A 26988-nucleotide genomic window follows, 5' to 3' on the forward strand; every position below is an offset into this window, starting at 1 on the left:
TTACAAAGAACTTGCTTAAATAGTCTTTATTTCATTTGATCCTTCTTCTGTAACACCATAAGCACTGATAAGACCGTTTGGTGAGGCTGCTGCTCTTCATTCAGGGGTCAATCCTGGTTCAACGACAGAAACTATGAAAGCTGATGAGAGATTTTCCTCACAGTACAGAAGTCTCCAGGCAACAAGTGTGCTTTTTAAATGCAATACAAGCAAAAAACCTAACCATCATTAAAAACAACACCATCAAACTGATCAGCAGCTCTGGTAGGTGGCCTGTACAGTGTGTATTTACAGATCATCAAAAGGTAAAATCATTCAAACGCATCGTCTGATACAGGTCTTCCATAAATCCGTATGTACAGTGTATCTGCAATACACGCACATGGATAGATTGTATGATCTACCAACCCATGTTAAAAATATATTCCCATAATTGTTTGTAAACAGTTCTTAGCATTTGAAATGTTCTTTAAAAAAACCACAGTACTGTTCTTTCAACAAAAAATTACATAGTAAAATACAATGTTCCACCAGAAATGATAACATATTTTTCCTCTCAAAAAAGTAATAAAGATGACCATATAACCTCTTTGATTTGATTTTAATTAAGCAAAAATATTGTGTATGTGTATTTGTGCATTTTATTTCAGGATGTTAAATAAATGTAGTACTCTTACACAAAAACACCACTAGTTTGATTTTAGGTTGCATTGTTCTTAAAGCCAGTGTCTGGTTTGGCAGTTGAAGTGGTCACTCTGAGTGTAAAGACAGAAGACAACTGAGGGATAACAAAAAATATGTAGCCCACAGTCGAGGAGATTTGAATATATTAACATGGCCCTTTTTTTATATGTGTTACAGAAGCAACCAGGACTGGATCTGGTCAAGAGAAGCAGCTTTATGTGGAAACAGAAGTCAGTTATTAGCATTTAAAAATACTTGATTGACCGGTCAAGCCACCAGGCATCGTTTAAAGCTGAGTATCGGACAAAATTCCTATCAGCACCAGAGAGGGCCTCCACAGATCTAAAATGTAACATAAAGTGTCAGAATGTTTGCCAAATTACTTAATTTGTTTTTATTTATAAATTTAATATAAGATTTATTTTTTTACTATCTTGTGAAATCAACTTGTTTCTGTCTAGTTGATATCCATTTTGAAGCCTCTGGACTGGTATATTGTTAAATACAGTTAGCAATTGTTGCTCCAATTCACCCTGTTTTGTGTCAAAAACAGGTGAAAAGCAGATAGTGGATCTTGAATCTGAAGTATTTGTTTGTGGTGAAGAACACAAGTGAAAAAGCCCTTTAAAGAGTTTGTTCAGTCTTTGTGTCTGACAGCTGGAATATCGGAGGCATCATTTTGGATCCATCTCAATAACGCCCACGGAGTTCCTCACATTCACTACATTGTTGTTCTTCTCACATGATGTCAGCCCGTTTGTCCCTGACTTTGTTTCTCTGTTTAGTCCTGGCCTTGAAAGCAGCGGAGTTGAAAAGATGCTGTTGAAGAAAAGGATAAAGACATGAGTGCAACAATAAAACCCTAGTAACACAAGATGCCTTTTTTGTTTATTTTGTGGCACTTGAAGCTCAACAAGAATGCAAGACAAGGAGACAAAAGCAGTCACTCTCAGAGATGGGATTGTTGCAGTGTGGAGACAGAAGAGATGCTGTACCTTCTCAAATCGAGAGATCTTGTTGCTTTTGGACGTAGCGTCCAGGATGAGGGGAGCGCCGAGGCCAAAGATGTCTCTCACTAGTGGGTTGAACTGCAAAAAAAAACGAAAAACACTCAAATTAATTAAATTGGTTGTGGAAAACTGTTAAACAACTAATTGTGACGGGGGTATATTTATTTTTTAAACAAACAAGTGGATCAGGCCTACAGCTTTGAAAATCCATTATTTACCTTAAACATCTACTAAAATATGGAGCATTAAATTCAGTTGACACAAGTGTAAACTCATCTTTAATACAAAAAGTACCCACATTAGTGTTTCCTTTCTTATTTTCTGTTATTGGTAGGTAGCAATGCAAAGGTTGACAACCTTCGTGTCACCCTTGCCAATGTCATAATTCATGTGAGACCACACCAACATATCTCTCCTTCGATGCACTACTGGCTTTAGTGAGTTTCCTGACCTGTAGATGGTGTCTGACTCCGGACTCCATGATCTCTTTGAAGGCATCGTAGATTCTCCTCCTCGTAAAGCTGTCGATGTAAACGTCCTCTATTCCAAACCTGATCTTCTCCACGGTGAAGTCCTCGCTCTGCAGGAGTAGGAAAGAGACACAAAGTCAAAGCCAGGGCGGACATTCACAACTCAATATGAAAACGACAGATAGAAGTAACATCATTAAGTACAGATATCCTTATGCAGCGGTGAATCATACCTCTATGTAATGAAGCACCTCTCTGAAGATGGAGCGCTGTTTCCGCCGGTCGTTCTTGGCTCGGTGCTTGTTGCCGTCTGTGGCTAGACCCTTCAGACTCTCACAAAGACTTTCACTGTCCTCCACCTCAAACTCCTACACACAAGGGGAATCATAGTAGCACGACTTTAAATCAGAAAAATCCGTAAAAGATATATTTGAAAATAAAGGAATGTTAAAAGAGGAGTGCACCATATTTATTTCATATTTAAGTTTGAGTGACTGCTCCCAAACATACCCAAAAGGGGTGCGTTTGTTTACCTCGTCTACATCTCGCCCCAGCTCCACCAGCAGGGCGATAGTCTCTCCTGCTGCTATCCTGAAGTTGACGTCACTGCTCTGCAAACACGCCTGCAGTTTGGGGAGGTGACTACAGGCAGAGAAATACAGTTGGTTAAACCCTTAATTACCGTTGATGACATGGTTTTTATCAAAATGTCATGCATGTATTGTCATGTTTTTTTCACTCACAGGTTGAGCAGCACGGTCAGTCTGGATGCAGGGCAGAGGGTGACCAGCAGGGACCAGGCCTGCAGGGCTGCGCTGTGGAGCGCTGGGCTGCCGGGTTTGGGGGTGGGCATAGTTCCCTCTCGGTTGGGGTAGGACGACATGAAGACGCTCTCCAGAAGGGCCAAAGATTTGACCAGGTCCTGGGGGGGGTCATTGGTGGTTTTGAGAGAAAAAGAAAGAGGAAATAAATGTAAGGAAGGGATGTTAAAGACAAATAGGACATTGGTAAATATGGCTATTGTTAAGATGGTGCCATATCGTGATTTAACATCCCAGATGTATAATCAAACATTTGATTAGGTTTTATCTTTTTAGAAGTCCTGTTACTTGATTTTATTTGGTTTATGAAAGGGTTTTCATAAGTTGTTTTTTTACTAAACATACAGCATGGCCCAAAGAATTTAAAATAATGATGTTAATACGATATCTATAGGGGAAAAAATCCTAAATAATGCTTTAAGTCAAAATATTCCTCAACTTTGTTCAATTTGCGTTTGATCTATTTGGGGTAATAATGTGCCCTTAAAATACGAGTGTAGGGAGATGTAGAAAGAGCCTGTCACCAAATGTACATTTAAGTGGCGCTTCCGGCTCCAAAGATTATCCTCCTTAAGGTTTCACATGGTATTATCATATGTATCAACCAGAAACCCCCAGCAAGAACTAGGTGTCATGATGGATTCAACCTTTGAAAAGAACAAGTTCTCACCTCTCCTTCTTCAGCAGTACAGACATAGCAGCACATCCCCAAAGCTCTGGCACACTGATGGAGACAGAGGCAAAATAAGTCAATTAAACTGGACATTTAAAATATCAAGGGCAGACACTGCGAAGCTATGATTCTCCTGATGCTTTCATATGACCATTGCAGTACAGCTGCTTTTTTAAATGCCCTATTTAACCTTAAAATGTATGTCCTAATACTTTTATGCTTTCTGTTAAAAAAACTCAAAAGTGTTAAATAACCTGTTTTGACAACAAGAAGAAAATACCTGTTTATTATGGGCATATCACTCCGTCCTATAGGCCTGCATTTGTTGCTCCAAAATGTCACACTGTGGGAGTGGTCTTTAACCTATTAAGCCCTGAGCCTGTTTTTCAGGTTTCAGGCTAAAAAATGCCACTAACACAACAAATGACAATATCTTCACTTCTAAAAAGGGGTAAATTAATCATCTTTTTTCTCAAAGCAAGGTTACATCTGTGAGTTGGAGTGTCAGAATCAATATAGATGTTTTTATTTTAAAGTAAATTCAGATGGAACATAGTAAAAACATGTATATTCTAAAAGAAACCCATTACTTACAGTGAAAACCACCCTTGAATGATGGGATAGTAGAGTAAAAGCTTTAAGAATCCAAACTATAACATATAATAAGTACCCTGTATCAAGATTGATGCAAAACAAGTGACATTTGACCTTTTTAGAGCGGTTTAGAAAAATAAAGTCTCACCTCTGGGTAATTTGGGAACCATCAGTTCCATTTGACCTTTTTCACTGTAAAAATCATTTAATTACTTTGAATTATAATAATAATAATAATAATAATAATAATACATTACATTTATAAAGCGCTTTTCCTGGTGCTCAAAGTGCTTACATCACTTATCACTATAGGTATCCATTCCATCCAAATACAACTGTTGTAAAAAAAGAAAAAATTAAAATAATTTGTAATCTGCTCTGTTATCTGCTGTCCGCTCCGTGCGCTCTGGGTCCTGCAATAACGGCTTCCTTACGTTGTAAACACTACGTAGTCTGCTGCGTAATGTGCTGACCAGTGGCGGCCGGCCCATAGGGGCGCCGCCCCACCTCTTCCCACATACAAAAAAATATATAAATAAAAAATATAAAATAAAAAAAAATATATATTTTATATTTTTATTTTTAATGAACAAGGTAAATATCATACAATTGGTATCAGTAAAATGTATAATCTACAATAAAATCTCGTTTAAAATTGTGTTACGATGTCTAAAGTTACTGATAAGTCACATGTTTCCTGCCTGGCCTTGCCCATGGCATTAGTTTATCATTACCGGGCGGAGCCCCCGAGCCAAACAGCAGCAACCGGCGCGTTGCAAAAGCCTCAATAGTAAACTGTGCCGCCGAAACATAATTTCAGCCAATCAGCGCCGTCAAATATTTTGGTCACGAGGGCGCTCACGTTGGCGCCCACGTTGCTTACGTGCGTTGACGTGAGTTGTTTTTTAGACTCGTGAGTGACCAAGGTGACGCAGTAGTTGGATGAGAATGGCTTCGTGTGCAGGTGGAGTCGCCGGACCTCGGTCCGCACCCAATTCCGTGCAAGAGCTACTCTCCAATCCTTTCGAAAGGAGAAGTTTGGGAGATAAACTGTTGCTTAAAGACCTTGGACCGGACCAACCCGATTTGTATATATCGCAGCAAGCTCGTGAAAAAGACAAAACGTATCAACCAGGCTTCTCACGTAGCTGGTACACCAGAAAGGCATGGCTAGCTGGATGCAAACAGGTAAATGCTGTCTTTTGTTTCCCATGCTTGCTCTTCAAACAGATACGATCTGTTCAGAAACTAGACAAAAGTTAAACAAGTACAAACCACAGACTGTCTGTGTCATGGAGAATACAGTCGCTGGTTTATTTATGTCTGTATAGGCCGTTGTTGTGAGTGTGGACGGTCGGAGCATATATAACGTTAGCTTAGCCAAGCTCCATTTAGAAAACACGCATTTTAAAAGGGTTTTTCGCCTGCCGTCTGTCTGCAGACTTGTCAAAGCATTAATTCATGGTTTCTACTAACCGGTATCAGTATGTTGTTAATTCGGCATCATTTTGAAACGTGTATTACAATTAAATCACGGTAAAATATGTTCATCTTGTTGTAGTTGTAGCCCCCTCGCCAGCGATTCTCTCTCTAGTTTAGCATACTCAGCCTGGTTGTTCCTGGCCCTAGAACCACGATTTTATGGGGCCAGAAAAACTGTGAATTAGGACCCGCTAGCCGGTACTAGGCCAAGTGGAAACGCAACCAAAAACGGGCCCCGCACGGCTCGGCACTGTCTGTGTCATGGCGAATACAGTCGCTGGTTTATTTATGTCTGTAGGCCATTGTTATGAGTGTGGAGCAGAGTCCTGCATCGGGTCGTATCCGACGGGTGACCCGCAAAAAAGGTGATTCGCGGGTGGTATTTTTTCAAACGCTTTTTTCCGGGTTCGGTTCTGGGTAAAACAAAGATGATGCGGGTCGGGTCGCGGGTATTGCATAATAAATATATTAAAATAATAATAAATTAGTTTAATGTTTAAAATCCTCAGACCTTTCCCCCGCGGGACCGCGCATAATCATAACCTCTGCAGCGCATCAATCTGCTGCTGTGCGCGCCACATTCGAAATGGCTGATGTGAAGCTCTCTAGCGGAGAATACAGCATTTTCAATAACACTTCCTCAAGAGCGAAATCCAACGTCTGGGAGGCTTTTTGTGTCATCCTAGATGGAGAAAATAACCAACATCCCACGCTTTCTGAGACAAATATGAAACTGCGTGTGTTAATAATTGCACGTTTTCACTGCTCATAGGCTATGCGGGTTCGGGTCGGGTTGCGGATCTTGTGCCGACGGGTCGGGTCGGGTTGCGGAACTAATTGGCAATATGTGCGGGTAGCAGGGCGGGTTCGGTATTGCACGTCGCGGGTGCGGGGCGGGAGCGGGTCTTGAAAATCAGACCCGTGCAGGACTCTGGTGTGGAGTGAGCATATACAACGTTAGCTTAGCCTGGTCGACCCAATCTCCATTCAGAAAACAAGCATTCTAAAAGGTTTTTCGCCTGCCGTCTGTCTGCAGACTTGTCAAAGCATTAATTCATGGTTTTTACTAACCGGTATCAGTATGTTGTTACGTCGGCATCATTTAGAAACGTGTATTACAATTGAATCACGGTAAAATGTGTTCATTTTGTTGTAGTTGTAGCTCCCGAGTGCGTCTTGTTTGATTGATGCGAGTAAACACAGCTGGCAGCCGCGGTGAAACTCGAGCGACTAGAGCGATGCGAATATTCGCATCGCGTCCGGTCTGAACGCAGCATTAAAGCGAGCTCCGCGCTGCACTGGAAACGCGCCATTACATCACCAGGGTCCAGGAGTTAAAAACTTTTAATCTCAATCAGATCCGATCAGATTTTGAAATCCCATTTTTTGTGATCCAGGATCAGACAAGTCGGCCACATTTTGTCCCTGGAGTTCAAAGCAATTCAGGATAGGATCACCCTGATCCAGATTACGACTTTTCAAGATGACTAGATCCTGAATATCAGTGCTTTAATCCTACTGAGCTCCATCTAGTGGACATGAAAAATAATACAAGGAAGACCAGATTGCAGAGACTATCTATCTATCTATTGTCCGCAATTACTTTTGAAAGGTGATGACAGATGATGGACTTTTTTTTTTGTTGAAGATATTTTTTTATTTAATCTAAATTACATTTGTGATTGACAATCTTTGTTGTGATACTTATATGAGCATAAAAATGTATGTCATCAACATTTGGTTGAAAATAAAATAGGCCACCACAAACGTGAGCAAAAATGGAAAAATAAAATGTATTTTCCATGAAGGCTAAAAATTGTGTATTATTTCAGTTAACAAACTTTGCCATCTAATTTAAATTGAAACATATTTTAAAATAAATTGTACGGTACATTTTGCTCTGGTAATCCACTGGAAACCCACCCCTCTGGTGGGATCAGGATAATCCAGTTTTTTGGGATCAAATTGACCCCAATCCTGTGTTGTCGGTTTGAACTACCCGTTTTGAAGATTTGATCCAGATTAAAGCTTGGATTGGATTTCCTGATCTGATCGGATATCAAAGTGATCCTAATCCTGTTTTGAACTCCCCAAAATCCCTATCGGATTTGATCAGATAGGGATTACAAATTTTGAACTCCTGGGCCCAGAAGTCCTAATTTAAGGAGTCATTTCTCCCAAAAAAAATGTTTTTACTCACTATATCAACAGCCCCACCAAAAATATTTTCCGCCACTGGTGCTGACGCTGGCTGGCATTCTTTATACTTTACGCAGGACCATATCTCTGGAACCCATTGGTTGATTTACACCTTTTTCTTAACCATTAGATCCATTAGAATCGATGGGCAGTTCCCAAATCCACATAAACATTACCATTGCGGACGTAATAGAGAAGCAAACGAAGCATATCTGAAAGTACAAGCCTGGACTGCAAAGCTTTATACCCAGTATATTGCCATAAATATGATGATGGATTATCAGTAAAAATGTCTACGTGACACAGACATTGGATTAACCTTGAGCGGCGTTTTTATTCCGTGGAACACAACTTTTGATCACAAATCAAAAAAGGTAAGACGTAATTATTGTAATATTTTTGAAACCAGATGTTGTTTACTTTCTCTTTTCTGGCTGATAGCTCCGCTAATTCGGGGTCGTACAGTGATGACATTACATGTGTGAAATCTGTGGCATCTCAGCTTTAATCGGATATCTTGTTTGTGCAGTTACGGTAAGTAATAAGGGCATTTCTACCGTGAGTTCTGTGCAAAAGTGCGTTAGCATTAGTTAGCATTTTTTCGCTCAATGCTAATTCAAAGGCTTGGTATTACTCTTGTGTTTCTTTTAGCACATTTTTTTTCATATTGTCAGTTAGCGGAGTTTTTTCCCGTTAAAAGGGTATGGAACATTAATGGTTTCATAAATGTTAAGAAGCCTTGAGACATAGTCGCGAAAAAAAACGGTGGGGGGGGGTCCACTTAAGAGGTTAAGAGTCCCCAAAACATTATCTAGCGTGGTGTTTTTATGTCTTCGCTTTGTTTCCAAAATTGACAGTGACAGACACTGTAAACATCAGAGCTACAACCTTGAGACTGAGTGTACTGAAAATCACAACCAGCCCGTCATTCATTTAAGTGGAATTTCCCTTTAATGCTATTGAATTTCTAAGCTATGAACATATGTTTGGGCCATAGTTTCATTCATTTTTTCTCTTTTTGGAGTTGCTGTAAATAACAGATGACTCCATATCTTAAGTTTTGCACAACAGCAGAGAAGGTTACTTACACTCTGGCGGACCACTATGCTGGCAGTGCTGTCAATCAGAATTGCGGTGAGGATGGGGCGGAGCACCTTGAACCCCTCTTCTGCCTCGTCTCCACCCCCCAACTGGATACAGAGCAGGGTGAAGAGCGTGGCCGCCGCTGCCTGCTCCTCCACGCCGCCTGGAGGGAGTAGAAAAAGTTGTATTTGTTTAACTGCAGCTATTTTTTTGTTCCTCCTAGAAACCAAAAGGATGACATTTTTGCACTAGCAGGTGTTTTTTTTCCCCATCTTACCCTTTTTAAGGCTTCTTTCCAGGCAGTCGCTGATGGTGAGGCGTCTCTCTGTGAGGAAGTCGTACAGCACTTTGGAGGAAAAAGCCAGACGCAGCGACTCCAGACCCGCTAGACGTGTCTTAGAGCTGGGACATGGAGAAAGAGGAGAGACCAGGGTTTGTGTTGGGAACCAAATTGACAACAGCCTGGTGTTGCACTATAGTTTTGCATGTCTTCCTGACTTTTCCCCTTTTCATTATTTAAAAAAATGAATAAAAGCTCACCTCTTATCCATCAAGTTGTCTATACACTGCTTGAGTTTGTCTTCCGTTTCCTCCTGGGCAGTCAGCTCATCCACCTGCTCCGCTCCTGTGTCAACACACGCAGGATTTGGTCAAAAGTATGCTACTTTAAGGCTTCAGTTTGGTGGGAATCACTGCCAATAAAAGGGGCTAGCGTGGAATCAGAGGAATTTAAGATACTCTATAAAATGCTAGCTATATCAATTTGATTTTGTGAATGTAAGCAGTTCCTTTTATCCATAATAAATAGGATTGTACAAAGCTTGGGTATGTATTATCAGCATTTCTGTACAAACCTGTGCCCTCTTCCAGCACAGCGGTGCTTTCACTGGCACTGCTGCAGTGGCTGAGGATATCAGACGTCAGCTCATCGTCGCTGGCTCCAGACTCCCCCTTCACCCCATTTTTCATACCTGGAGAAAAAAAGGATGAATAGGGAAATAGTAAGACGAGGGAATAATGAAAGAGAGCAGTGATATGGGTATATTTTCACAAGGGATGAATTATATTCAGCGTTTCTGCCAGGGGGGCGTCTTGCCGTCATTTGACGCCCTTATTCAGCTCGGGACGCCCTGAACGCGAGCGACCAAAAATATTAATAATTCGAGAGAAGATCGAGAGTTTTTATCGCTTGAAATGACGAAAAAGGACAAGGACATCCCTCTGTTGGAGGGGCAAAGGAGTCTGGTGGGATTCTTTTTGGAGTATTTTGAAGATCGTTTCCCCGACATCGAAGTTGCCTGCTACAGGACAACACGGAACCTGCGCGCGTGGTGGGGGGGGGGGGGGGGGGTTTAGTGGAGCACGCGCGTGTGCTGCGACCACCATAGCCTCGCAGCGGTGAAACTGAGGCTCCGTGGTAAATTGTGGTAACACGAAGAGCCGTTTGGGAGCCGAAAGAGATGCCGCTTTAAGAAAGCCGAGCCAAATGATCCGGCTCACTAACGTAAAAATAAGTATCTATAAGGGACGGACGGCTCAAGTCAAAATTCAAAACATGTTGTAGTTCTTTTATGTTATTTTCCTCCAATTGCAAATAGTAAAGACGCCACATAAACTGGAGTATCATTATGTACAAGAGGGCGGTGTTGGCGAAGTCCATAGGGACTTGGCAGCTGGAAGGTCACCAGTTCAAGTCCCGGAAAGACCAAGTGCTACCGAGGTGTCCCTGAGCAAGGCACCGTTCCCTACACTGCTCCCCGGGCGGCGTAGATAATGGCCGGCCGCCCACTGCTCCTAAAACTAGGATGGGTCAAATGCAGAGAAACCGTTTTGTTACATAGTACCTGTACTACTGACAATAAGTTGAATCTTCAAACTTCTTCAACCTAAAAAAATGACAATGCTCAGATAGATGTAACTTTAAGTAGATGGTCATTTGGGTTGACGTTTTGTTACATGCACTTGAATAGTGCAATGTCTGGACAGAAACAGCCACTTTATACAAATGACAGCTGGTTATCTATAGAAGTGAAAGACCAAACACTAACTGGACACATCCAGAATTAACCAGAATTTGGCTGGAGGCCATTTCCCAGCAGTGACTGATAGCAGGTTCAGAGAAGCTGACTGTACGCTGCCTCTGTTCAGCTGTCTTTCTCGGTCAGTAACTGTACACCAGGAGAGTTCCTCTTTTATGCAGACAAACTCTGACGCACTCAGACCCTTCTGCACGCTCACACACATCGGGAAGAATGGCAAAAGTTTGTCAAAGCGAAATCTCAACAGAGTTTCAAGGAAACACTGAAAACTTACAGTTTTCTTTCATGAAGCATTTAACCGAGACACTGAAGAAATGTCCAAACTGATTTTCACAACTGTAAACTGAACTCTTCCGATTTACATAAATAACCAGCATGTCATATTGAAACTGTAATATGATGTATTTGCCTGGTAACTATATGCAGTGTGACTTTCAAATACAAATGCCAGCCCTGTTACTTCATTCAACGTCTCATTTTAGATCTGGTCTCCGACATGCCACTGTCATGTTTTATGATCAAACTCGCACAGGAGCTGATACTCTTCACGTTAATTATCATGACATGACTTCGGGAAATTGCAGATAACAGAAGCATTTTCCATTAGGAAATCTTTTATGTTTAAACTTTTTATTAGTAACGGGAGGTAATTTGTGTTTAATGTTTCGACAGCCTGTGTGTATTAAGGAGGAGTGCGTCAGTTTGTTTCACTGAACACAACAGGAGGGTAAGAGCAAAGCTTAACCCTGAGGATCCTGCTGGCTCAGGACTTTCTACTGTTGGAGGGATTACTGGAGCCCAAAGTGGTCATTTATGCAGTGTGTACCATCCAGAATGGTCAGACTGTGTGTATGTGTGTGTTCATGTACAGGTCAACCAGGGCAGTTGAGGTAACACAGGGGTCACTTTACTGACATGTAACATGGACGTTGTGATTTACTTTCTTGCTAGCATTAATATTATTATTTGAGGGCTAACGGCAACAGTGTCAAGTTCTGCTTTAGGTACAACTTATGGCGCATTTCCACTGCAGCGGGTAGCCCCGTTTAAGCGTCCTTAACCGTCCTCAAGTGGCCAGGCCAGTTTTTGGTGGCCTTTCCATATAGCCTAGTACCGGCTAGCGGGTACTTTTTCCGGCCCCATAAAATCGTGGTTCCCTCAGACCAGGGCCAGGGCTGAACAAGTGACGTCAACACTCTCGCCTGCTGATTGGTCAGAGAGAATCGTCACAAGATCGCGCGCGAGTTCATCCCTAGCGTCGCATATATATTTAGAAGCAAGCTTGCAGCATTTTTATAAACAGCATTTTGTAAATGGATGAGCTACAAAAATGGCTACGTCTAATAAGAAAAGCACACCGTGGTCGACCGAGGAGGTGACGACGTTCCTACATCTCATTGGGGATGATCAAATCCAGCGGGAGCTCGACGGAACAACTCGAAATGTGAACAAAAACAAAGCCGATCGCCCCGCCTACACTGCGTTGCTACCCCAGGTCCTAAACTGTAATGGAAATGCGCCACGGCCTCGGACGGCCAGCGAGGCAGCCCGAGGCCTGAGCGAGGACGCTTAGGGACGCTTAAACGGGGCTACCCCGCTGCAGTGGAAATGCGCCATTAGTGTCTATCACAAATATACAGTTACCAAGCCAAATATTTTCTGATAGCATTCTGCTGTTTCCACCCGCGCTCAGGTAGTTCGAAGATTCTAGAGAGGAAATCAAAAGCAGCTAAATTAGTAACTGGATGCCTGATTATTTTTGAGCTTAGAATGTGTAAAATGAGCAGAGACAATTGTGTTCTTGTTGGTGTCCGACTTGCAATTCTGCTTTTTCTCTACACAGCAAAAACAAAGCAATTGAAACACTGATGCATTAATCAATAACAATAATCCACAGCTCCTCTCTCTGCTCCAGAGGATTTAAAAAATATATATAATCCCAATGCCAATGTCAATAATCAATAACAGCGAACGGATGGTCAAAGTAAGGTAAAAATAAACAGAATCACATTAAGCCTGGCTAGTGTTGCCTGACTTTTTACAAGTGTGTGGTCACGTTCTGGTAACTTTGCTCAGCGCTACTGCTTGTTACAACTTTTATTTGCCGTACTCGCCACCAACTGTTATTGCTCAGGTTAATCTCGCTCCCCTCCGACGTAAGCGTGAAGTATTGGTTCTAGGTTCTTGCCGGGCAGCGGAGAGGGACCAGCTAAGAACCGGTTTTCGGTGCTTAGAGCCGGCTCCGCTGCGGTGGAAATAGGAAAAACCAGGCCGTAGCCAGGAACTGGCCCGGGAACCGGTTCGGTGGAAAAGGGGCAAAACCGGCTCATTCAAGTCCATAGGTTCGCCTCGTTGATTTGGCTTCAATCCAAAATATTCCCACACCGCAGATGTGGAATTAGGTTTTGCAACCAATTCCATTTCACTTTAAATTCCCTTAGAGTAAGTCACACGTTGTGCTTGTCGCTATATTATTAATTTGGATGCTACACTGCTGCAAGCGGAGTGTCTGACTCCTGACCTGGCTGTGTGGGAGCCCCGCCCCCCACAGTGCGCTTGGCCGGCAGACACAACGCGAGCTCGCGTGGCCGGCAGCCACAGCGTGCCTGGCTAAAATGCTGGTCACATCCTTATATAAACAAACACGCATGTGTTATGGCAGAATCTTTATTACAGTGTATTTCTGGCATATTCATTAAGGTCACATGGTAAGCTATATGATGTGTGTTACTGAGTTGGGTCACACAGAGTTAGAGACAATGGTCGTTCTGAATTATCAATAGATGTATTCATTTTAAGTGAGCTGACACCGAGGTTAGAGGAAATTCAGAGAAGGTTATAAAAACAGTTAACCTTTGTTAGTTGACTACTCCTAAAGGATGTCATGAGATAAGTAAACTTTCGACATCTGGAACATACAAGTATAGCATTCAGAGGCAGAACATGTGATGTTGTGTGTTAGGTAATGTAAGGAAAATGAGGGTGCGTCATTTTAGAATCCTATATATGTCTCTGTAAAGTTCTACTGGGTTGGAGCATTGCTGTAGGACTGCTTGAGAGCAGAGGTAATGTTTTCCTCGTTGTTGTACAACGAAATAATAATTGATCAACTATATCTGTGTTTGTGTTTTATTGATTCCTCTGTTTCATTCTTTCTTGTTGTGAGTGCTAAATTGCCACAACACATGTAAACGGCAATTTATCGAGCTCAGAAAAGTTATTGAGTCCATTTTTATTTATCATACGATATGTCAATTTATTGATTTTCGCGACAGGCCTAACTCACATCAGTATATTACAGATAGCTGTAAAACTGGGAGTTTAAATCCTTGTATAAGCTTGGATTTTTTTTTATTATAACTAGGTGATAACCAATTCAGTTTTTCATTGATACAAGAAAAAATCTTTAATCAGCCCTGAAAACCGTGCATTTATTGTGTAATATCCTGAATTATTTGGAACCACCGCCTCTCCCTTTCACAAAGCTACAGTTCACAGCTGAGATAACATTAAGTGAGCCTTTATCAGTCACTCATTTCCCCGTCATCATCCTTGAACCCCCGGTCACTGAACAGGTCACTCCCTCAAAGCCACACAAATCCACACAATCACACACACAAGTCTGGTCAGTGCCAACACACAGCTCAGTTATGGTGGGTGTGAGCTCCCTGCCACGACTGACACACGTGTCGTCTCTGCTCGGCTGCTTTATGCTTACATCACTCAAACAGCTCCTGCAGTCAGTCAGTCCCCCAGTAAGAGAATATGTAGCAGATGGACTAACAAAGCAGTTCCCTGGTTCCTGGCCATGGCTTTGTAGTACAAGCTTTAAATGGAAGACTAAAATAATCTGAGTTCTCCCTACAAGCTGCTGCTTCACTAGAACTTACTTCTCAAATGTAACGTCAGATTCTGACATGTTTGATGTAAAAAAAATATGCAAATTTGCTGTATGTACATCTGTGAAAAGTTGCAGTATTTAACTCTTAATCAACCAATCAAGTAAAAATCACAATGTAACGTATTGAAAAAACAAACTGTTAGCAGCATTAAAACCGTGCCAATAACGTTACACAGGTATATTACATGCATATCTATAAGAAACTCCAGGAAGTGGATAGAGGTTGGCGGATCAGAGAAATCACTTAGACGGCAATGAAGCAACATTATATTTTAGCTGCCAGTTGTAAGTGAAAAGTGTGGACGAATGGGCAAGTTGATGGGGCGTTTACTTCATGGTGGTCATGCGTGTTGACTGGATAAACTCGGACAATATGTCGCTGTGTGGCTAAAGAACAAAGATGCTGTGGAAAGTCAACCAGCCAGTCAATACAGAATAAGCAATCTGGGCAGGTAAAGTATGAGTGAGGGCCGGGGAAGGTAATCATGTTTAGTGGTGCTGGAAAAAACACACGATAAGTAGAGCGTGTTGGTTTACTGCACTGTAGTGCGGTTCAAGAACATCTGGACATGCCTTGTGTTGGACACGGAGCCGGGGTCAAGCATCAGAGGAGTTACCTTTCAGCGAGGCTTTAGTTGACAGCTGAAGAACCTCCTGACGAAGAGAGCCTGGAGACGGCGTATGGATGGATGAAGGATGGTTGAAATAAAGGGGGTAAAGAGTGTAGGAGGAATGGTGGGCGGATAATAAAATGAATGGGAAGTGACCAAAGTGGAGAAGAAAACCTCAAGTTTATTTACCTAATCATTATGAAACTCTGCACATTGAAAACTACTGATGCACATGTACTTATGTGTTATACATTTATGTATTCACCGCCTTCTCCGTTATTTAATCGTTAGCAGAAATATACATCCCGTGAATATAAGGCACGTGTTTGCTTCCTGGGTGACGTCACTCGATCAAACGTGAGGGGGCTGTAACAACCTTGTCAGCACATGCATGGTCCGCATTACCGCAGTACAATGGTTTAAACGTGTAGTTGTTGCTCCAAAGCAGCAACTTAACTGCACGTAAATGAACCCAAATCGTGTGTAAATGCACTGAAAGGCCCCGTTGTATGTGTTGCCTGTCCAACAGTTTACACCTACCTTTTAAATAGCATTGCTGCTAAAAAAATAACATGCGGTTACCCTTAACCCTACAAGTGTGTAGCTTTAGCCAATAAGGGTCCTGAACGCAACACAAATCACCAGTTAACCAATAAATGCATTGCATTTTCTTGGACAATTCTTCAAGGTTTATACACGTACAGCAATTCGATAAAGTGAATGGTTTCAAAATAAATGGCACAAACACGCAGAATGCCCTGCTAAGCGTCACCACATGGCAGACAGGAAAACGATATACACTAGTCAAGCAGCTAAAGTTAGAGGAGCAAAAAGCTGCCTCACTGTTTTATCAGTAATGCCATATGGCAGAGACACCTAAACTGCTACCGCGAGGTTTTCTTCCAGGAGAAGGATAGTGAGTTAGTATGACCTCTATTGCTATACTTACCAGGCTTGCTGGAGCCACGTTTCCCTTTTTTACTCCGTGGCATTTCGAGTAGCGCTTTGATCCACGGATCACAACAAAGCTAGCTGATGTTAGGAAGCTAAAGTTAGCCTGTTTCCGTCCAACTGCCGACAGATGTCACAGTCGGTGTAAATGTGGCAGCAGCAAAGTGACGAAGGTCTCCTTGGTTTATCTTGACAACTTGGTACAAAGCTCCCAAAATTACAGCTGCTCTCACACTTTTGTTGACACTTTAGCTAACGCTGGCTAGCGTTCTTCCCGAGCACCAAACACCAGCAGTGCATTCAACAACTCCCAGCTTTCTCCAGTCTCGGATAAAAAGAGTTGTCCGGATGCGAAAAAGTCACCTCCTTCAACGGGGTTGGCTATGTATTATCTATGATTGTCTCCCGGTAATCTATATCTAATGCCAGGTGGAGATATAAATGTTTTTCCAAAGTGTTTAGGACGGAGTAGTGAGCACGCTGTTGTCGCCAAGTCCACCATCTTCCTCAGTAAACTGCAGAACTAACCGGCAGCGCGGGTTTCCAGGTTGGGTGTGTGAGCATCCCGTTTCCGGTATCTGAAACTAACCCCACATTATAAGTGATCTTATTCTAAATGGATGGGCCAATTTTGAGTTAATTAAAATTCTGGATACAAAAATAATATAGGAGAAATACATTCAGAAATCTGAGGGTGTTGACATTTTAAGAAAAAGCAGAGTGAATCAATTAAAAACAACTTTAAATTGAAATTGATTTTTAAAGAATAAATCAGAATACTAACATAAAAGTCACAACCTAAAGCTTATTTTCGTAAGCCTACCATACCGACATGTGCCACTTAGCGTTTTCATTATTATGAGACATATGGCATTAATCCTTCCTGTTTCATATCTCTTGGCTCCTTCCGACCCTTTCTTTGAAGCCATTCTGACTGACCCAAGTAATATAGAAAGAGAACAATTGAATCTATCTTATTTGGATATCAGTGTACGTTTCAGTAAAGCAATGTGTACAATGGAATACATCTGATAAATATTAAAATTAGCTGTGACGAAAAAAGTACACCTTCAAAACAAAGATGACAAATACCGACAACGATCAGTAGTTTTATTTCTATATTAAGAATGTTATGGGTTTTTTGTACAAAAAATACATTCAGAGCTTAATACTCAGAGACAATACAATTACATTTCATTAGTTGCCAGACAAAACACATTATGACAATTAACATATTTTCAAGTTAGGTTATCAATAAACCACATTTCTCTTTCAGGAGCATCATATTGTAAACAGTCTGGTTATGTTTTATCTGATGTGGGTATTCTAAACCGAACCTTCTCAAAATCCCTCCAACACTTTTGTCATTTAACATATCTCTGATGAGGTGTTGGAGCGATTTTTAGCTGGCCATGTTTGACCATCCTTGTTTAAGCCGTAAATGATCAACAATTTGCATTAAAAAAAAAAGACAGTGATTTAACATCAGCAGAGCCATTTGGTATGGCTTTGTTTTGGTCCAGCGGTAAGAGAGTCAATTATGTCATGTTTCATTAGCAAAACCTATCTTGTATAAAAAAAAAAGTTAATTAAATGAGTCCACAGTTACGGGTTTCTGTCTTACTGAAAGTGCAGTAAGTTTATTCAGTTAACCTGCAGTCTACCTTTAAAATACAAAAAAAACTTGGTCTGCAAACCGTGTTAACACAGTATCTTGGCCCTACAGTCATACATACATTCTCAGACTCAACAATACTGTTTGTAATTAATTTCCAGCATACATACTGTCTCTATAAAAGTTTATCGTTTTGGATTATTTTCTCTTAGAGGACTTGCCAATGAAGGCATTAAGTCTTCCATTGGTATTGCATTGCTGGAGGTAAACGGGGGTACGTCATTGGTGAATATGGGACAGAGTAGAGGAGTGGTCCAGTGTGAGTGTATGTTTCTTTATGTGTGTGTCTCTCCTATCCAGAATAGTAGTTGGTGGGGACGAAGGGCATCTTGCTGACAGTGGCGGGCACAGCTTTTTTCCTGACCTCAACCTGGATGGCTGTTCCGTTCTTAGCGAATGCCGAATCCACGTAACCCATGGCAATGTTCTTTTTTAAGCATGGAGAGGGGCAGCCGCTGGTCACCTCACCTAAAAAAACAGCAAAGAATATGTTAAACATTTAAAAATCTGTCTGTCATTTATTCACTTGTTCATTCACTCAAAAGCTAAATGCCGGGACTGCTATGTACTTTAAACCGTAGGCTTTTTAAAAATATTAATATATTCACAATTTGGCTTATGCAAGCAAAATAACATGTGAAATGAGGTTACAACCAAAATTGTAAAACTGAATTATGTATATATTTCATGTGAAGTTAACAAAAACTAAAAGTTGGAAAACGTGCTACTTCTGCACCCCCTAGTGGATTACAAAGAAAATACAGCACTGCTTGTAAAAAAAGTTCAACAAAACAACTTTGTGGCTTTAATATTGTGTGCTTTGAATTACCTAAAACAATTCTTAATACATTAATTTGTTACTCTTTTACTCCAGCAGTGATTTATTTCGGCTCTTATCTGAAATACACTACCCTCTCATGTCCACCACTTCCACTGTGTTTGCGTTCTGACCTATGACTTTTCCATCGGGGCTGAGTATAGGTGTGTGTTGTCTGACGGGGGGGCCGGTGGACACCAAACCGACTCTCTTCCTTGCTGTCTTGGCTTTTATCTGAGGAACAATGATGTCAGCACCAGGGAAATCCTTTGTCTGACGCCGCCGCTTACCTATATATGAGAGATAAATAATTAAGAGTTAACACAGTGAACAGACTGCAGTGTATATTCAAAGCTCAATAAAGTGCTTCTTTGTGTTGTGAAGTGATGTGTTGAAAAGATAGTCTGGGTTTTTGGTAAATTGGTAGGCAGTTGATTAGATTAGAACTGAGTTGAATGATTAAATGTTTTCGTACAATATTTAAATCATGTTCTCATAATTTAATTCTACAAGAATAGACTGCAGTTGAAAATATAATAGGGATTAAATGTGGAGCAATTTCAGCATAGCATGTTCTTCTGCAATGTGAAGTCTGTTCAGTTTCTATGGTTCAATGTCAAGACAGTTGCCGGAAATTCATGCCGTCTCCTTTATTATAGTTATATAAAAAGGCACTGACATTCATTTCAGATCTTTTAGTTCTATATATTTCATTTTTTGCTTTCAAACCAGGCCACATTGAATAGGTTTAGTTGGCAGTTCTCCTAAAAGCTTTATAGCGTCAATTTCCAACCTGCTTATTTGAGCAAAAACCCTGCAAGACTTAAATATTAACTTAAAAAATCTATCTTTTTTTAATGACCACTATAATCTCACCAATGGTCCAGACCAGCGTGCCTTCCACAGGTGTGGTGGTCTCATCTATGTCGTTGCCATAGAGACAAAGCCCCGCCTCCAGCCGCAGGCTGTCCCTGGAGCCCAGCCCCGCCAGCTTCACCTCGCTGTGAGACAGCAGCTTCTCCGTCAGCTCCACCACTCTGGAGGCCGGGACGGAGATCTGCAACACAGAGACACAAAGAGTGTAGAGTTGGTCTCCATCCAAGGAGGTTGAATGCAAGTGATGAACCGGAAACAGCATTTAAACTCATCAATATTGAAATAATAGTCGCTTTTTGGAAGAAACTTTCTCCATAAGGATATATTCGCACTAAAAAGATCATGGAAACTACAAGTAATGACATCAAGCATGGTCATTTAAGCCTTTTTATGTGCTTTAAAGATATTTAGCTCATGAGCATACAAAAACACAGAGTGAGTCGAGTGAGTCTTAGCACTGATAGTAAGATGAATTTATATGATTTTAGATCAACAGAAGCAGACTCCCACATTCCCTCTGTTAGACAGAGAGAAAGAGACACCCACATGGTATCTACAGAGCTCCAGCAGAGTGGGCAGAGACAGAGAGTAAAGAAGACGTGGGTTTGCTATCCTGGCTCCAAAATGGTGGAATGAGCTCCCCATTGAAATCAGGACAGCAGATAGCTTACACACCTTCCGGCGCAGACTAAAAACTCATCTCTTTCGACTCCACTTCGAGCGAAATAATTACTAACAAAGCACTTAAACACTAATAAAGGGCTGGCTTATCTAAAGCCAGTTGAGTAGCACTTTAAAAGTTTTGGCTCTATGAAACCTGATGTACTTATATGATTCTGTTTTCTTCAAGGTTGTATCTTCTTGGTCGAATGCACTTATTGTAAGTCGCTTTGGATAAAAGCGTCAGCTAAATGCAATGTAATGTAATGTAAGACTGCAGTTTGCTTGTTTAACAGTGTTAATATATCACTGTGTTTAAAGTGTAAAAACCAAATGGATTTAAACTAGAAACCCAGCTCTATCACTTGAGATCCGTGTGTTTAATGACTTTACACATACAGGAGGTAAACTGTGAGTAAACTATCCAATATAAAGAAACACAAACCATCTGTACAGATTCAGCCTGTTTCTTTTTAGATATTGTTATTATTTTACGAGAACAATGGCACACAGGACAGGTAAAAGGTGTGAGTACACATACAATGTGTTATTATTTATTAGCGAGTGACTCTGTGGATGCTAATGTCTTGTATCCAAGTCCATTAGTTCAGTCAAACAGAAATATTCTTATAAAAAAAAAAAAATTTCTTATATATGAATTTCCCTCCCTGTAATTTTGTATACGGTTCTAATGGAAAATGTTGTGATTGTTATATTTGTATATATTTTCAAATGATCTTAGTATTGAATTTGTATATTCACCAATGATTCTTATATTTGTATTAGGTGTATCACGATTTACCATAATTGACTAATATCTGTGATGTTTATGAAATGAAATAAGACATGCTAATAATGCACACATAATTATATCGCGTGAATAATTAAGCGTCTCATGAAAGTTTCCTTCTGTTTCTTACTTTCTCTGTTAGGGTTAAAAAATCTCCAACTCCTCACATTTGTATTTTGAGTGCCATTAATTTGCAGAAAAATGACAAAACACACAAATGAATTTGACTGATCAATTATTATTAAGATTATTTACAATTTCTATCGATATCATTTGCTATTGTGAACTCTTTTGGCCATCATAATATTGTATTGAAAGTCTTAAATAATGTGCTCTAATTTTGCACACATCCTAATCCTGTCTTTAAGATCCTACTGGTTTTCCCTTGATTTCTCCTCTGCTGCCACCATCAGGTTCAATATTGTGTTTCTGAGAGATATGTCTTACAGAGAAATCTGATGGACACATTCAGAGGGAACATCTACAAATGTGTGAAAGTATAGCTTCATTAATGTATTATTTGCTCAATGTCACTGTCAGAAAAAAAAGAGCGATGCTCACCTCCACCCCGTCCTCTCCGGTGTATCCACAGCGGGTGACCCTACAGCCGGGGATACCGAACACAGTGGCCAATGTGGAGTTCATGAAGGTCAGCTTACTGAGGTCCTCTTTCAGGCCCTGCTGGAGTACCTGAGCCATGGATGGACCTGACAACACACAACGCAACTAATAAACTATTTACTGCAACCTGGGGAGCCAGACACAGAGGAGCTCAAAAATGATAGAAAATGATTCATTATCAGGATAGAGGGAGAGATCAACAGAATGAGTGGTAAAGGAAAGGAATAAAGTAAGGAAGCATTTTTTACCTTGCACAGCAATCAGTGCTTCATCGAGGAACTCCATATCCACATCAAGACCTGCAGCTTTGAACTCTGCCAGTCTGGCCTAAAGGAAATAAACAGACACACACACACACACATCAGTGTACTACAATCCCAACCTGTCTGTCTACAGTACACACACCTCGGTCTGCTTTTACCTTCATACGAGCCGAGTCCTTGTCGGCGCAGCCCGCGTTGGACACGACGTACAGGTAGCCCTGGTCTGTCCTCGTCACGATGAGGTCATCAATAATCCCTCCTTTCTCCGTGGTGAAGAGGGACAGTGTGCCCTGGGGGTGAGGGAGGGGGAGAGAAAAAGATGAGTGGGTGAACACATTACTTACTTATGCTCTGTTTGCAATAAATGTGTGTCAGATTATCCAATCATCCTATGTCTCTTTTTATGTTCAATAATACTGTCTGTTATTTCTTTTTTTAAAGATCTTACTGTATCTGCAGTAGCTTATTGTGTTGTATGTGTCTGCTTTTGCTGGCCTGATTGTTTTTATATATTAGGTTGCCTGTACTTTCTTTCTCTGTAACTCATAGTGATTTCTGTGTGAATTGCTTTAAATGCACAAAATGGTGGAAAATTACACAAAGATCTGTCTGAAAATTGAGTTAAGAAAAGTGTAGTTTTCTAATCGTCCTGCGACATTAAGCATATCCTGAACTGTCCTTACCATAAAATGACCTTGTAAGTGTTATCAAATATTTGTTTACTTAATACATGTACTCTCTTTTCATTGGGAAAAGCTACAATCACCAGACTCAGAAGTTGCCCTCAGCTCCAAAGAGTATTTTAGAGTTTTTCAGCTCATAGTTTTAGTCTACATGCAGGCAGCTTTACTGCTTTGTTTTGAGGGAGCCACTTTACACTACCAAACAGACGCAGGTAATAATGATTGGAAAACATAATGGAGCATTTAGCAGCTAAGGAGCAAGATATTTGCTGTTGTTTAGAGCTAAAATGAGAGTGAATAGTGAACTCAAAGGTATTACACAGTCAAAATGAATGTTTGAATACCCCACTGTTCGCAATCAAGTTCCCCATATCAACTTAAACAGTTAAAAACATGTCTATGTGGTCAAAAAGGGTCAGACAAAATGAACCAATCCTCCATCTCACCTGGTTGTCCTTGAGCTCTGCAATATCTCCAACGACTAGAGACTCCATGAACTTCACCCTGTCTTTGCCGTGGACTTTGGTCTGAGAGAGAAAAAGCAAAAGGATATAGTTGAATGCATCAATGACAATGTTTCTTTGGGTACATTCGTGGATCAAATCTAATAGACAAACTCCATATCTTGATTTTGATGATGTGAGCTTGTATTTATTAACCTGTGTTCACTTTGTGTAGTGTGGGTATTTGTGTGTGCCCTTGTGTACTCGTCCCACCTGCAGCATGTGGCTGACGTCGAAGATGGAGCAGTGCTCTCTGGTGTGCATGTGAGAGGCAATGTGACTGTCTTTGTACTGAACAGGCATACTCCAGCCTGCAAACCCCACCATCTTCCCCCCCTGCTCCCTGTGGAAGTCAAACAGCGGGGTCTTCTTCAAGGCTTCCTGCGGGAGATAAACTCTTTACTGAGTGTACAAATAAATAGAAACACAGGTAACACACAAAGTGAATTTTGATATAATAATAATAAATGGTTGAGCATCTTAAACGGAGCAACAATAAGGATTTAAAAAATATCTACATTGTTTAAATGTTATCCCAGTTATGTTTGTAGAATTCAGGAGACTGTTTCTAATAAATACATTTGAAAAAAGACAGGTGAATCCTTTCTACACTATGGTCTTTTCTTTACTTATGACCTTTGAACCCACCAGTTTAGGGGGCTTATCAGCACAGCAGCAGAAATGCATTATGGGGCAGAGTGTGTCGGCACTTTACGTAACACTCAATTGTTATTTACGAAGCTGTTCGAGTCCAAAGTCATTCATTCATTTGATGAACATAAGAAAGGTGGTTGTGTTGGTTGTAAGTTACACACATAATAAACTACTAGTCATGGTAAGGACTTTACTCTTTTTACCCTCTTTGCTTTGTGCAGAACTCTAAGATAAATCCTAGTATACATATCATGTGTATATGACAGTAAAGAAAAGGGATACACTACACTACACAAATAAGAACCTTATATTAGAAGTATAAATAAATAAAAACATGTTGCCTCATGCCACTGATCATTCCTAACTTCCTCAGTGAGTGCAAGTTCAAATGAGTGAAGACGTTGCTGAATGAATGCATGTGTGAATCTGTCTCATTTCCCAGCTCCTCATTGAGTAACAGAGACATACTGACAGTAGAATCAGTCACTCGTGGTTGTAATAAAATCACGTTGTGCAGCTCAGTGAAGTGAAGCAGGCAGGATGGCAGTCTGCTGGGACAGATGTACATTATGTCTGCATGACCTGACTGCTGCTGTGACACACTCTCATGTAGTTATTGTACTATGCAGTAACACTGAAGGAGACAGTGATTTATTCTGAGTTTTATATGAGCAAATGCCAGAGACAACACAGCTCCAAAATCGATTGCACAATGTATCTGAAAAACTAAATCTCAAATATGATCCAGGTAAATACTTAACTGAGGACAATCAACACATAGGCTATCATGACTACAACTCTTACACAAATAAAGCTATACGAGTATAACAGTGATATCTTATTAAAAAACAACAAAAAGGGCCACAGATATGTACAATATTCAGTTGTACCCATAATAGGAATGTTGTACTGATAATATGACACAAAACATCAATGTCCACCCAGAAATCAGTTAAAAAACAACGCATAATGCACTCCGGATAAGTTGTAACGATACCGTGCAGTGACCCTTCACTGGGCACTCTTCTCCGCTTGAAGCCTGCCTCCTCCCCACACATGCAGCTCCCCCGACCCGCAGCAGACCCCGGAGGTCCCTGGAAGCCCGCAGCCAGAGCCCCGAGCCCCCCACCCCAACCAGCAACCGAGCCCACATCATGCACCCGAGTCCCCGCGGAAGTCTCTCACAAACACGCTGCTGGATGATAGGGGAACAGTTCCGCTGTTACTAAACTCTGAGCAGCACTCACTCTGGAATTCCTGCACTTCTGGCAAAAACACATGAATCGAACGTATATGGAGGAAGGAGCAAAGCCTTGTGGGAAATGTAGTTTGCCCTGCAACAGTTCACACTGGTAATGTCTCGCTCTTCAACAGATCAATACAAAGCACTGATTCTTGAAACTTTGCCAAAAACATGTCCCACTAAGAAAAGTGCTAATTCTGTTGGAAATGAATAACATTTTCATGAATAAAAAGAATCAAGGTTATAATCAGAGGGTCTTCTGCACAAATGTATGGTTCTTTCATAGTTTTAGTTTTATTTTTTATTAATTTAATGATTATATGCTGGCCCATTGCCTACAAAATCAGTTGTCCTCGGATAGGAGATAATCATTTCAACTTGATTAAAAAAACAAAAAGTAATAATTTAATAGAATAATATTCTTACCAAATGAAAGAGTACATTGTAATATGTTTTAAAAACTACAAACAGTGAATTTTGAACAATATTTACCATAATTTTGTGGTTGCTCAAAATGCGTCCCACATATTCGTCACCACCGTCAGATATTTATAAAAAGCAATAAAATCAGGCAACTACAAGGTCAGCTACATTCCTTAGGACCCCCTTTTCAAACCTTCAGCTTTACTGCATGCTTCAAGATCACTCAAGCTCCTGTACATTTGCTATTTTCTCTAAAACTTGTACATTTTTTATCTGACTGCTTCTGTCACAACCATAACATGTCAACACCGTCTCTTTTGTATAGAACATATTAGATTAGATTATGACATAAATGTATACTTTTTAAGACGAGGTCTGAGGTAGCTAGCAACAGAGGGGAAACAAGATGGCTAATGTGAACAACTCATGCATATCATGTAAAAGATTAGGTTTTTGTCACCACCGTCAGACATCACCACCGTCAGATTGTCTGTCTGACGGTGGTGACATACTGTCTGACGGTGGTGACAAAAACCTCAAAATGTTACTCAAGGGAGGCTAAAGTATATTTATTTACCACAATAACAATACACTGCATGCTACTACCACCATTGATGAACCATATATATATGCCATCGGCCTATCGCTCAATCCTAGGGGATGAGGTGTGCCTTCTCTCTTTCTAAATTCACTATTATGCCATGTTCATTTGGCTTACGTCATGGGGGATGCACATAGTGCACCTACTACCTACCTACATAGCACATAGTACACCTACAATATCCCTTGTAGGCTATGCATCTCCAATGACTAAAGCCAAATGAAAATGGCATGACAACATTTAACCAAATATATGTTAAAACAATATATTTCCACACTTGAATTTGAGCAACAGCCAATGACTAAGAGTGGTCCTGACGGGACTATGACAGATCTATCTGCTGATGTAGTTCATTGCGGAGATTGGCTGGCGGTCATTTATGACCAGAACTGGTGGTTAGCAAAGGCTGTCACTGTGGATGGATGCACCTCATCAAGATGTGAAAGTGGAGTTTTTCCACTCTCATGGGCCCAACACACGATTCTATCCAAAAGAGGTGGAAGGTGGAAAGGATATGTGCTTCATACCATTTGACCATATTCTGGTCAAACTTGTGGAACCGTCATCACCAGGTCGTGCAAGCAGGACGAGGGAGATATACATCCTGTCTGCTGAAGTAGTGTTAATTTTGTTGACTAAAACTATGACGAAATATCTTCGT

The 26988-nt window shown here is 40.8% G+C and overlaps 2 protein-coding genes across 4 annotated transcripts; both read right to left on the minus strand.

Moving 5' to 3' along the window:
* Positions 1-11: 11 nt before the first annotated feature.
* On the minus strand, positions 12-17070 carry ifrd2 (interferon-related developmental regulator 2). The gene is made up of 12 exons (XM_034209424.1): positions 16517-17070; positions 9871-9987; positions 9557-9641; positions 9294-9418; positions 9022-9179; positions 3656-3709; positions 2908-3086; positions 2698-2806; positions 2398-2532; positions 2146-2274; positions 1680-1772; positions 12-1503 (listed from the first exon to the last, which is right to left on the minus strand). Exons 1-12 carry the CDS (start codon positions 16557-16559, stop codon positions 1423-1425), a joined length of 1308 nt encoding a protein of 435 aa, XP_034065315.1. The 5' UTR covers positions 16560-17070; the 3' UTR covers positions 12-1422.
* Positions 17071-17596: 526 nt separating this feature from the next.
* On the minus strand, positions 17597-25350 carry amt (aminomethyltransferase). 3 transcript variants are annotated; one of them, XM_034208840.1, is made up of 9 exons: positions 25308-25350; positions 23620-23787; positions 23350-23430; positions 22379-22510; positions 22206-22284; positions 21898-22043; positions 19887-20067; positions 19145-19300; positions 17597-18661 (listed from the first exon to the last, which is right to left on the minus strand). In XM_034208840.1, the coding sequence occupies exons 1-9, from the start codon at positions 25338-25340 to the stop codon at positions 18486-18488; spliced, it is 1152 nt and encodes a 383-aa protein (XP_034064731.1). In that variant the 5' UTR covers positions 25341-25350; the 3' UTR covers positions 17597-18485. The 3 variants fall into 3 exon arrangements, with proteins under 3 accessions (XP_034064731.1, XP_034064732.1, XP_034064730.1); XM_034208841.1 differs by having other exon boundaries at positions 25246-25337; XM_034208839.1 differs by lacking the exon at positions 25308-25350 and adding an exon at positions 25058-25231.
* Positions 25351-26988: the final 1638 nt, after the last annotated feature.

Source organism: Gymnodraco acuticeps, unplaced genomic scaffold (genome assembly GCF_902827175.1).
Source record: "Gymnodraco acuticeps unplaced genomic scaffold, fGymAcu1.1, whole genome shotgun sequence".
NCBI lineage: Eukaryota > Metazoa > Chordata > Actinopteri > Perciformes > Bathydraconidae > Gymnodraco > Gymnodraco acuticeps.

Excerpts from the sequence above, each read along its gene's own strand:
- ifrd2 (XM_034209424.1), bottom strand. The coding sequence starts at position 16,559 with ATGCCACGGAGTAAAAAAGGGAAACGTGGCTCCAGCAAGCCTG. Across the intron at positions 9,419-9,556 it reads GACAACTTGATGGATAAGAG|CTCTAAGACACGTCTAGCGG; the intron begins GTGAGCTTTTAT and ends TCCATGTCCCAG. Across the intron at positions 2,807-2,907 it reads CTGACCGTGCTGCTCAACCT|TCACCTCCCCAAACTGCAGG; the intron begins GTGAGTGAAAAA and ends CTCTGCCTGTAG.
- amt (XM_034208839.1), bottom strand. The coding sequence starts at position 25,216 with ATGATGTGGGCTCGGTTGCTGGTTGGGGTGGGGGGCTCGGGGCTCTGG. Across the intron at positions 23,788-25,057 it reads CAGTGAAGGGTCACTGCACG|GAAGCCTTGAAGAAGACCCC; the intron begins GTATCGTTACAA and ends TATCTCCCGCAG. Across the intron at positions 18,662-19,144 it reads CCCCGATGGAAAAGTCATAG|GTGAGGTGACCAGCGGCTGC; the intron begins GTCAGAACGCAA and ends CTGTTTTTTTAG.